The sequence below is a fragment of the Cottoperca gobio genome, chromosome 13 (assembly GCF_900634415.1).
Source record: "Cottoperca gobio chromosome 13, fCotGob3.1, whole genome shotgun sequence".
Taxonomy (NCBI): domain Eukaryota; kingdom Metazoa; phylum Chordata; class Actinopteri; order Perciformes; family Bovichtidae; genus Cottoperca; species Cottoperca gobio.
Genome location: NC_041367.1, coordinates 7226561 through 7237895, shown reverse-complemented (window position 1 = coordinate 7237895; position 11335 = coordinate 7226561). Strand labels below are relative to the sequence as shown.

General features: G+C 39.1%; 1 protein-coding gene across 3 annotated transcripts; it reads right to left on the bottom strand.

Annotated features, from left to right (window-relative positions):
* Positions 1–116: 116 nt before the first annotated feature.
* On the bottom strand, positions 117–11009 carry taf15 (TAF15 RNA polymerase II, TATA box binding protein (TBP)-associated factor). Of its 3 annotated transcripts, none has more exons than XM_029446372.1 (17): positions 10866–11009; positions 10128–10152; positions 8692–8725; positions 8506–8587; positions 8095–8161; positions 7661–7839; positions 6924–6938; positions 6589–6766; positions 4092–4126; positions 3532–3564; positions 3134–3243; positions 2786–2915; positions 2554–2691; positions 2373–2451; positions 1791–1873; positions 1368–1524; positions 117–575 (listed from the first exon to the last, which is right to left on the bottom strand). In XM_029446372.1, the coding sequence occupies exons 1-17, from the start codon at positions 10873–10875 to the stop codon at positions 536–538; spliced, it is 1395 nt and encodes a 464-aa protein (XP_029302232.1). In that variant the 5' UTR covers positions 10876–11009; the 3' UTR covers positions 117–535. The 3 variants fall into 3 exon arrangements, with proteins under 3 accessions (XP_029302232.1, XP_029302231.1, XP_029302233.1); XM_029446371.1 differs by having other exon boundaries at positions 8095–8164; positions 10866–11007; XM_029446373.1 differs by lacking the exon at positions 6924–6938 and having other exon boundaries at positions 8095–8164; positions 10866–11007.
* Between the last annotated feature and the right edge of the window lie 326 nt (positions 11010–11335).

Genomic DNA, 11335 nt, shown 5'->3' with positions numbered 1-11335 from the left:
CTTTTCCTGCTCTAAAAGCTAGCTCACTTTGAAAAGATTCTGCTTTTAATGTCCGGAAGAATACAAGTGTCTTTAATATTGTAAAATGATAGCATAAACTCACACAAAGCACAGAGAAAAGATCACAGTTTTTAATATCATTTTGGAAAAAAAAGAACCAAAGTAAAACATTTATTCCGTTCATACAAAACATGGTACGAAGTCTACCTCACAAAACATCTGCAACTAGAATCCGAGAGGAAATTAAAAAGATGTACAAAGAAAAAGAAAAAAGCGGAGGAAAAAACAAAACAAAAAAAACAATCATTTGACCACATGCCAACAGTGCCAATCGCCCCAAAGTCCCTTTACAGTAGCTCAACACATCCGTCCCTTGCTCAGATGAGCAGTAATAGTTGGGATGCACTAGCTATAAAAAAAAAAGGAGCCAAAATCAGAATGTCTGATCCCCGGTCCTTTCCCCCCAGTTTTCCCAAACTAAACCCTCCCTCCATGGCGAACTCAAGGGCTGGAGTGGTTTCTATCTGCTCAACACTTAGTATGGTCGCTCTCTTCTGTCGTCTCTACGGTCACCTCTGCAAGGGAAAGACAAAGATGTCAGTTACCAGCTGTTATTTTTAAAGACCAACATTCACTCTCGTCATTGCATTAACCGCTATCGTCTGGCCGACAAAGATGAAGGTGAAATATAGTGTCAATTTCCCATCATTCACCCAACCCTTTCAAATCTGTAAATGGATGCTATAATTTGCTTTCAATAAATAAATAAATAAAAAGGCAGTCGTTCCTTTAACAACCCTCGATTAACAGCACTTTAAATTCAGTGAGCAGCAATGTATCAATTTGGAAATACCCATTAACCTCAAATAAGGACACAACAGAGCGGAGGGTGTTGCGTGAATATTTAGACGCTAGACTACTTGGTTTCTTAATAAGCAGGGAGTTAAAGTGGCTCTTTGGTTAAGAATAAATTAAGTATACTCGAGTCAGTATGCAAAAAAAGAAGAAGCTTGATTTGACCGAATAAAAAACATTTTGGAAATATGTTTTGTCGTCTCTTTAAGTTTAAAAAGCCCGGCGTTTTACTGTTCAAACTTGTAATTACTACATTATATGCTATGAGTATACAGTATATAATAAAGCTTGATGTGTAGTACATTTGATATACGGTTAATAGTGTAAAAATGGGGACAGTTGCAGATTCAGAATTTGTTGGCTAATCTCAGGCATGCTGCACCCCATACTGGCCATATAACCAAACTACATCAGCAGAGACCCGGAGCTCATACAGGTCTCCCTCTTGCAGGAACGTTAACTTGCACGAAAAATTTACACAATGCAAAAAATTAAAATTAGAGTCAACCAACCTTCCTCCCATTTTGTATCCCCCTCCGAATCCGCCACCTCCTCCGTAGCCTCCACGGTCTCCACCGCGGTCTCCTCCACGGTCTCCTCCGCGGAAACCTCCCCGACCTCTGAAGCCACCGCTTCGGTCACCACCATAACTGCCTCTGCCTCCACGATCTGCAAATACAGTCACAACGCTTGTGTCAGTAAAATAAGATAATATTTCAGGCACTGGACAGACATGCTGTTGCTATTTTGTACATGCAATCAGGTACAGGTCTTGAAACAAGTACCGGTAGCTTTTCTGGAGTTAAACTTTTAACTTGCACTGTAATGGTATTGTGTTATTCCTGAAAACCGCCAGGGTTGAAAATGACTGAACACAGAGGAAAGGTACAGTAACAACTTTCTCCAGTATTGAAATCAAAGTTGAAAGCACTTGCCTCCAAATCCTGCTTCTCCTGGTTTGGGAGCGCCACACTTGTTACACTCTTGCCGCCGTGCAAAATTCATGTTGCCACAAGAGCTGAGGACAGAAATCAGATTCACATTTTATAAATAAAAATGTATCCTTACAAATGTGGCCAAATCAAGATATTAGTTTAAAAAATAAAACGCACGTAAAAAACTATATCCATGACATTAAACCACATACAATACAAACCCGACCATGAGATGGCACTATGCTGCGTCACAATTAACACCTATTGGTATTCACATGCGGTACTGTAGAAGAACGAGTACTGTCACGCTTTCAACTTGGTAACGAAGTATTGGTTCTCGTGACATCCCCCCCCAAATAAAAAGATTTAAACATTATGGACTATTCTCCATATGCATTTTGTTTGTATATGTCCCTATATACTTCTGAGACATTATACCAGACCGGATTATATCTGGAACTTTTGTGAAATTAAACAATTCTGAAAAACATTACGAAACGCATACTGACAAACTAAAATCATTACAACTCAAATGAGCCCTTTCTGCTGTATATTATATTTTAAACATCAAAGCTTACAAACCTGTTGGGACAGGGCCAGTCTCCTCCCTTAATGTCAAAGTTGGGTCCTCCTCCTCCTCCACCACCACGACCTCTGAAACCTGAGAGCAACGGACAATTGGTCAACAACTTCAGGAGCAGCAACATTAACACAAGCACTTCAATTTTGAAACTATATATATTTGAGCTTGATCAAAACCCACCTCCTCGCCCTCCTCCGCCGCCGCCACCTCCTACACTACCTCTTCCACTGCTCCCTCCTGCTGCTCCTCCTCTCTGTGTGAACTCAGCTCTGCGGGTGGCAAATGATACTTTGATAGGTTTGCCATTGAACTCCTTGCCTGAAATGAAACGACAACACATCAGTTAGAGGGACCCTGAATGACACAAGTGGAGGATTAAAGACATTTAAAAAAGATCCGCCTGCGCACTTACCATCAAACCAGTTAATGGCAGCTTTGGCAGAGGGCGGGTCATCGAATGACACTGTACATTCTCCCTTTGGCTGGCCGGTGGCCTTGTCAGAGTAGATGTTGATCATTAGCAGGCCAGTCTTCTTGTTCACCTTAAAGCACAAAATAAACAAGATTCTCAGTAGGGCTCTGACAGTATGGATCCTTCTTACCAAAAGCATGAATACTAAAACTAAATGTCACATTAAAGTAACAAACTAGACTCATTCAGGAAGTAGTAATAGACATTGGCAGTTTAATCAAGCCTCCACAGTAATTAGAATGCACATTTCTAATTGAGGGAGAACATGCCAAGAGATTAAATAAATACCTTGATGATACCAATTTGCTTGAAGAAGTCACCGACTTCCTGAACTGTGGCTTCTTCCGCAAGTCCCTGGACAAATATGGTGTTGTTGTCAGAGTTGTCCTGTTCCCCAGCTGTGGAAGAGATCGATGGAGAGAAGACGTCAGCAATGATTAGAAAATCAAAATTGTATATGAGACCTACTGTGTCCATCACAAAAGGCAGAAATATAATCGTGCAAGTTCATTTTCACACTTCAGCAAAATAAAAAACAATTAGTTCCCATATGGAAAGGATTATTTGTGACATTATAGTATTCAGTTTGATATCAGATTACAGGGACTGGACAGATCTTAAATTAGAGCCCATTGTGCAGTACAAACCCTGGTTATTTAAATCACGTAAACACTCAAGAGTCTTACCTGGTTCATCCCTTGAGTCGAAGTCTCGAGAGCCTGTAAAACAGAGAAAAGGTGGAAGAGAACACTTGAGCAAAGAATGTAAAAAACCGTCGCACTGTTTCACACAAACAATTATTAAACTTTGTCCCTACCAATGCATAATGATAAAGAAAATTAAAGAATGTCCATGTTTACGGCTCTCTGATGGGTGTTTTCATACCGTTGCATCACATACCAACACCGTGCAACAAGAACAGAATTGTTCTGGGTTTTTTGAGCTTACACCAGAAATGAAAACCACCAAAACCTTCTCCGTCCTGGGAACACCTCTGTCATTTACTATCAGCCCTCATTTTCATGCAACAATACCATTATTTTACAACTCAGGCTCCATGTTCTTTACCTTATCTGAAGTCATTTAAGAGAAACCCTGCTAAGAATAATAGGTGGAGTCCCTTGGGATCTGGACATGAAAATGGTGGCATTCACCGAGTTTTTTTTTCCTTTCTTAATCCCCCTTTCTTTTTGCTAACTCAAGATTTTCCTCCCCCACCGACACAGTTCTGATGCTCGTCACTTACCACCGTAATTTTTGTAGCCACCACGGTCACCACCTCTGCAGAGGAAAAATTGGAGATATGATGGCTTTTCCTTTGTCCCAACTGAGAGCTCAAAGCTCCACTACATCCCCATCAGTATGCACTCCCGCCAGGGTGTGCGACTATGGTGGAAATGTCTCACACGAGGAATGCGTTAGTCTTTGACATTAGAGATCAATGAACAGACGACTAGGAAAGCTCTGAGTGAACAATCAGGTAGACGGGTGAAGACAATCCTCACATCTGGGTCACCGTTTACAATAAAATTTGGTACTTTTTCCTTTAACATGACCAGATTGGATACCAAGAGCCGGAAAACCAGCTGAATTCTCTTTTCTTTTTAACATGAGAAGCCAAATTGGTGTAGCGACTGTTAAGCAATCTTCCACTGAGTGCGTTTATGAGATTCCTTTAACTGAGGTCCAAGTTTTAGTTCAATCACTGTGAACACCTGTAGTATAAAATGTAGATCCATGTTAACACAACACACATGTTCGCCATTGTTAAATATACAACACTTGAATGAAACCTGTTGAATGTGAAGCAGCTGAAGATGTGGCTCCAGGTCTAAGGGCATCATTTCAGTGAAATTTCCATTGTTCAAAAACTATCATGTGGTCCTCAGAGCACATGAAACACCAACATTGAGATTCTGGCATTTGAAAAAAGTATGGCTGCTGGAGATTTAACTTTGTTATAAAAAAACGAAATCACAAAAAACACCTCACTCTGGATCAAGGTCAAAAGACAACATTGACAGAAAAGCTCTTGCCCCAATAAAAAAAAAAAAAAAAGGGCTTTCACTGACGACTTGTATAATGTAAAACAAATGAACAGAAGAATGTTTAGCCATTCTGCCGGAGTTCTTAGATCGTACCAAAGTCAGTCTCCTGAAAAATTACAAATGCATACGTTTTTGCTCTCCTCAGACACCTTAGCTCGAATCTCTCCAAAAACTGAACCCATTTAAAATGGTGAAGAAGAGTTTATCATAGTCTGCATCTCAGTGTGAGCACACGTTGTTTCATGTGCAAGGAAGCGCTTTTTTTCTCTTCCAGGTTGATAAGAAAAACTGTCAACTGTTCTGTTGCAGAATCGACAAAACCTGTCCCAATGTCTGGGATAAAATAGTTGCACAACTTTGTCTATGGTGCCTAGGGTTGCACAATTTGGGGAATATTCAAGGTGGAAACTTTCCATGGGAATTAACGGGAATAAAATGGTAATATAGGAATAAAACATAATAGAACTTGTGTTCCAATTAAATATACCAGGTCATATGCAGATAAAAACTAACAGTTTACCATACTATTGTACCACCATAAGCAGACAATCTTTTACCAAATGAATTTATTAATTTGTCAAAACACATCGTGTAAAATGTGCCATGTGGTGAGGTAACTAACTAGAAAAGTAACTAATGGGGGGAAAATACTGTGAAAATTCAAGCAGACAATGTGGGCTGTGTGCAAACCTAAAAGTTTAGCGTTAACAGATTTATTAGTTGCATAGATTAGCATGCTAACTCAAGCTACACCACACATGGGATCAGCTAGCTCGCAAAAATAGCGGACGGTGGAAACAAGTTATAAACTGTGTACTTTGTTCTAGGCTACCATCTGCTGATTAACTGAAATATATATTAACTAAAATGTATACATTTACTCCAGTAATAGAATCAAAATGTACATGAAAGCATAGAGTCCTTTGGCTCAGTGCAGTAGTGTGGGCTGCGCGTGATAGGAGCATGCACTGAGCATGCTGAGGGTTGTCATTTTACTAAATACGGACCAATTATCAGTACATGTGATGGAAGAGTGCGATGCTGTATGCAGTCCATGGTTACAATTCAAATAAAAAGGCCATGCTTTTAACCCAAATATGCCATAAGACCTAGTGTTGATTTACATGCATTTCCCCCTTAAATAAGTTCTATTCAAAATTGTGCAAAAATATACTTCCCTTGGAAATTTTCCAACCTTCTGCAACCTTTGTAGTGCCCTTTAAGCTTCTTTTAGGGCAGACATGTTCAGTCTCCATTCCTTTACTCAATCCAGATAACAAATAGATCCTCAGTGAGTCAAACAACTCATCTCTAACTTCTAATTAACCACAACTTGATTACCGATCATTTAATCGTAACAGCAATGTGGATTTAACACATATGATTTAACAGTATGTCTCTTATGTAATAACTTCAAGTGAATCAGGTTTAAAAAAGTAAAAATCTTAAAGTTGCGGCACCTGGAGCACAATGGAGAGGGGTGGTGAGTATTACCTATGTGATCCGTCAATTTGATTAATCCGGTAAAAAAAAAAAAAAAGATAATTACCAGAGTTTTGGGATCTGGAGCACAAAGCAGATGAGTGGTGAAAATCATCTATGTGGATGGTTTGTAGTTGATGAGTGATGACAAGTCATGTCTCATATTTCACAGTGTAGAGGTACCTTAAGGGGCAGTGGCACTATGCAACTTACCCCATACCAGGAGGTCCACCTCTTCCGCCACGGTCGTATCCACCACTGCGGTCATATCCACCACTGCGGTCAAAACCGCCACGGTCATAGCTGCCACGGCCTCGGCCTCTGAATCCACCTCCTCCTTCAGCATCTCCCTGGTCACGTCCGAACCTCCCACCCTGACCACCTCCTTCACCTGGTGTACAGAAAGATTTACTGAGCAACAACCCAACTTTACCGATAAGAAGAGATGCATCGATTGACGGAATTTGGCTCAGAGAGCCGACAGTCGATTCTGGGCCTGTCAAATGTACACGCATGCACACGGAGGAACAGACAACTGGCTATCTCACCTGTTTCGACTGTGCCTTGACCGAAAAGAAAAGGGAAAAAGGGAAATTTATAACATGTCTGTTCTTTGTATGTTGCACTGACATTAGTTTGGCTTATTTGTAGCTATTGCTCAACTTAAATGATTGTACCTATTTGAAGCTAATGTACTTGCTAGATTCTTGCTGTTCGGAGTTGTATCCTCATAGTTGTTTGCACTTATTGTAAGTCGCTTTGGACAAAAGCATCAGCTAAATGAACTGTAATGTCACAGCCACAGTGTTCTCACATTAGATTTAGGGACTTCTCAGACCCTTTTAGCAACATTCATTGCCAATGCTGGAGTTATCAGTGACCAGCTCAACTGCCAGGCAGGAGGACACCGCAGGAGTTAAATAAAACGTACACACCTTTACATTTGTTTAAATAAATACTGACCCAGAAAGAGTGTACAGATAGATAAATAAATACATTTTAGATAATAAATAGTTGACTCAATAATAATCCTACATAAAGCGTATAGATTTTTTTTCTGATTCTTTTGACAGGTGATTACACACACACACACACACACACACACACTTGAATTTTCTATTAAAGAGAAGTTACAAAAATGTTTGTGTATGCTGCCAATTATAGTTTTTTGAAAGAAAATTGCAGTTTGTGCCCATCTCCTTATAAGCAAGCACATGTCGCATTTGTAGGGGCTTACAGAACACAGATGAAATCTACATTAACTCAAAATCCAGTTATTTTGTACCTTCACTCCATCTTCCATAGCTGCTGCCGCCACCGCCGCTTCCACCACCACCAGCTGCTCCTCCTCCTCCTTGCCCCTGGCTACCATAGGAACTTGGTTGCTCATAGCCCTCTCCACCTTGACCCTGGCTACCATAGGAACTTTGCTGCCCGTAAGTAGACGACGACTTGTTGCCATACCTTGAAATGGTTTTAGCAAAAATCGTAACAGTTAGCAAAACAAAGATGCCAAAATAATTTGAATCCATCTTGCATGAGGCAGGTAAGACGTGCAGTTGTAATGTTTTTTTTTACTATTTTGTTAAATGCCTCAATTCTTGTATGTTAGAATTGTTTACATCTTAATGTTACTAGGCTACTAAGAGACAACCAGAGGCAGTCAGTGAGAATCATGCTGCACAGACAAATCACAGTATTGTGATATTAGCGTCTTACCCAGATGGTTCCTGTCCGTAATTATCAGCACTCTGTTCCTGAGACTGGTAACCACCTCCTGCTGCTGCTGCTAAAGACAGAACATTAAACAGCAAATCAATGCATTGTGGTCTATGGTGCAATAAAACATTATCAAAAATTATGTTACTGAACTAAAAACAAAACTCTTCACATCCTCTGTGGATTTTCTTAATTAAATTACAACAAATAAAATAAATCACTGGTTATACGAGTGCCTTCCATTTTATTCACTGAACAGTGCCCCTTTTTGAGGCAATCCTCTCACAGTTAAGTTGGCCTATAAAAGATTATGTTTTGAGTGACCATTTTAATAATTAAGGAGGCATCATTGCAATATAAAAATCATTGCAGTTCTGCAAATTGCTTTCATTAAATAGACATGCATTATACCTTGTGTCGCTGCACCTGGCTGTCCATAGCCACTGTAACTCTGTCCGCTAAAAGAGCCACTGCCGTTTCCTTGTCCATAACCCTGTTAGTCAGAAAGCCCAGTTTGACATCAATCATAAAGTAAAAGCTGATTTAAATGATAATTTACAGTAAACAGGCTGATAGTAACTTGGGGATGGGTCTTACCTGTCCAGTCTGCTGACCGCCATATGACCCATAGCTGCAAACACATGATGAAATCAGTTAGCTTCTGGTAATAGATTCATTCAAAAACGTACGTGTCCAAGCTATAAATAGTAAATGGAAACAATAACCACCATTTATGTGGCTATCAATCGGTGTTGATGGTAATAAAAGTTTTATATTGCCAGCCGCAGCCCGCTGCATTTCTTCAGCAGTTTACTCTAGCTCAAATAAATACAGTTGAATATCCTAGTGAGCCGAAGTGCATCCCCGTCCGTAACATACTCCGCACTCAAATTTTGAGATGCCATTTTCCGTGGTTGGAAATATAATTAGTTTGTCATAAAAGCGGAAAGAACAAGCATGCGCGTGACCCAGAGGGGGGACGACGACTCGACATTCAAGCCGAATTAACATTACATAAGCTGACACTTTTGTCCAAAGTGACTTACAATAAGTGCAAACAATCATGACACCGAACAGCAAGATTCTTAAAAGGACATCAGCTTCAAATAGGTGTAATATTTTTAAGTTCAGTACAATAGCTTTAAAAAAGGCAAACCAAATAGCCTGTAGGTATCCCTTACGACTAACTAGGTCACAGTCATGTCAAATGACTGCGCTGGATGCAGGAAGCACATTTTTGCAGCTGCCAAATTTACTTTCTTTTTCAATATAACACACTCACACAATGTATTGCTTCAATTGACTGTTTACCATCAACGCTGCTTGAATAAGAATGTGCGAAAGTTTATACACACACACAAATATAATGTAAATATGTTACATTGACTCTTGCACTATATTAATACAGACAAACAATTGAGAACTTAATTAACCATATATATATATATATATATATATATATATATATATATATATATATATATATATATATATATATATATATATATATATATATATATATATGTGTGTACATAGTTTGAATAGACCAAAAAACAATCACTTTGTCAGCACTAGAGCTGCAACGATTAGCCTACGGAATAAAAATAATCTCAAACTACTTTAAAACAGATTAATAGTTTTTAATTTTCTCATGCTAACAGTTTTCAGCCTCTAACATTTATTTGTTGTGCTTCTCAGTTTTATATAATAATAATAATGAGGTTTTGGACTGACAACACATTTAAATAAATCACCTTGGACTGAAAGATTAATCTAGATCATAATCGATAATGAAAATACTAGTTAGTCATAATCAGCTCACTTCACCATCTAATGTGTCTAAATGTGTTTGTAAAGTTTCCATAGTTGTTCTATACTTATTTTAGGTTATGTACATCTAGTGGTTTATTCATGTTACTTTATATACCGGTAGTTAAATTAAGCTAACGTTATCCATTTATATCCGTGTACTGCTGCAACAACCTGAGTTTCCCCGCTAGGGATAAATAAAAAGGGGCATCGTGTCTTATTACCTTTGTGAGCCACCGTAGCCTGAATCTGAAATAGAAACAAAACAGTAGTTTAGTGTTAGACAATGTGCAAAATACCGAAGTGACTAAGCAGATGATGCAGTACTAGCATGAAGGCAGAAGCAGGACAACCAAAGGCCCTTCACCACGCCAATCCAGTGAAAAATGGCGGTCAATTTGGTCTAGGCTTGGGCTAACTCTTGAAACGAGACAAACCACCAAATGTTTATAAATGCTGTTCATCCATGGCATAGCTTGCTTTATATCAAACCGTTTGGATGCAAATATAGCCAACTTATGTTAAGACTTTATATGTTCAAGTAGCATTGCTAGTTCGGCAGGAAAACAATAGCATCGGTATAAACAAAGACGCATTCATGCTAGCTAGCAGACACCTTGAGCTAACTAGATAGCCGCGACAAGGCCTGCGTACTCTTCGGTGTTTACATAATACAGATGTTTCGGCACAATCATGTGTAAAAAAAAAAAAAAAGTACTGTAAGTGTGATCACAAAGTTAACGCTTCATTGAAAAAAAAAGCTTAGTTAAACACCCGGGAAAGCCAACTTTGGTCTGTTCATGAAAGATGTTCCACGAGATAGACGGAGCCCGTCATGGCCTCGCGGTTGTCCGCTAATTTAGCTTCAATGCTATTCAACTGACTTTTTATTAGCCTATCTTTACCAAACAAAACCCCAATAAAACAACATTGAGAAACAAACAAAGGACATGTTGGCTTACCAGTGGCCATTCTGTGACGTTGTATATATAGTTAAAAATACAATAAAGTGTGTTTCTTCCGATTAGCTGATAAAAACGCTGTCTGACATCTACGCAGCGCCACAGAATTGAGCCGAGGACCCTGCGACACTTCCCTTATGCAGCTTCTTCTTCTTCCTGTTTCAATACACTGCTCGTATTCAAAGATACATTAAAATGTCGCCACCTACTGTTTCACAGAGTTAATAGAGTGGGAGCTACAATACAATACACCAGTGGTTTCCAATTAAAGTTATCCATAAAAAGAAAAATAGTTTTAATCAGTGCAATACAGAGCAAAACATCCCATCTAGCCTATTTCATGAGACGTAGGAGAGGTCTACGCATCTGAGTTTGTGTACTTTTTATTAGTTTAAAAGATTAAATAGGATGAAGTATTATTCATCCCTTTCTCTCTCATATCTGATGTGTGTCATATCTGTGTTTTTGCA

Coding starts and splice junctions, on each gene's coding strand:
- taf15 (XM_029446371.1), bottom strand. Junction 8,588..8,691: donor GCGGTCAGCAGACTGGACAG/GTAAGACCCATC, acceptor TCTGACTAACAG/GGTTATGGACAAGGAAACGG. Junction 8,165..8,505: donor GCCAGGTGCAGCGACACAAG/GTATAATGCATG, acceptor TTCTGTCTTTAG/CAGCAGCAGCAGGAGGTGGT.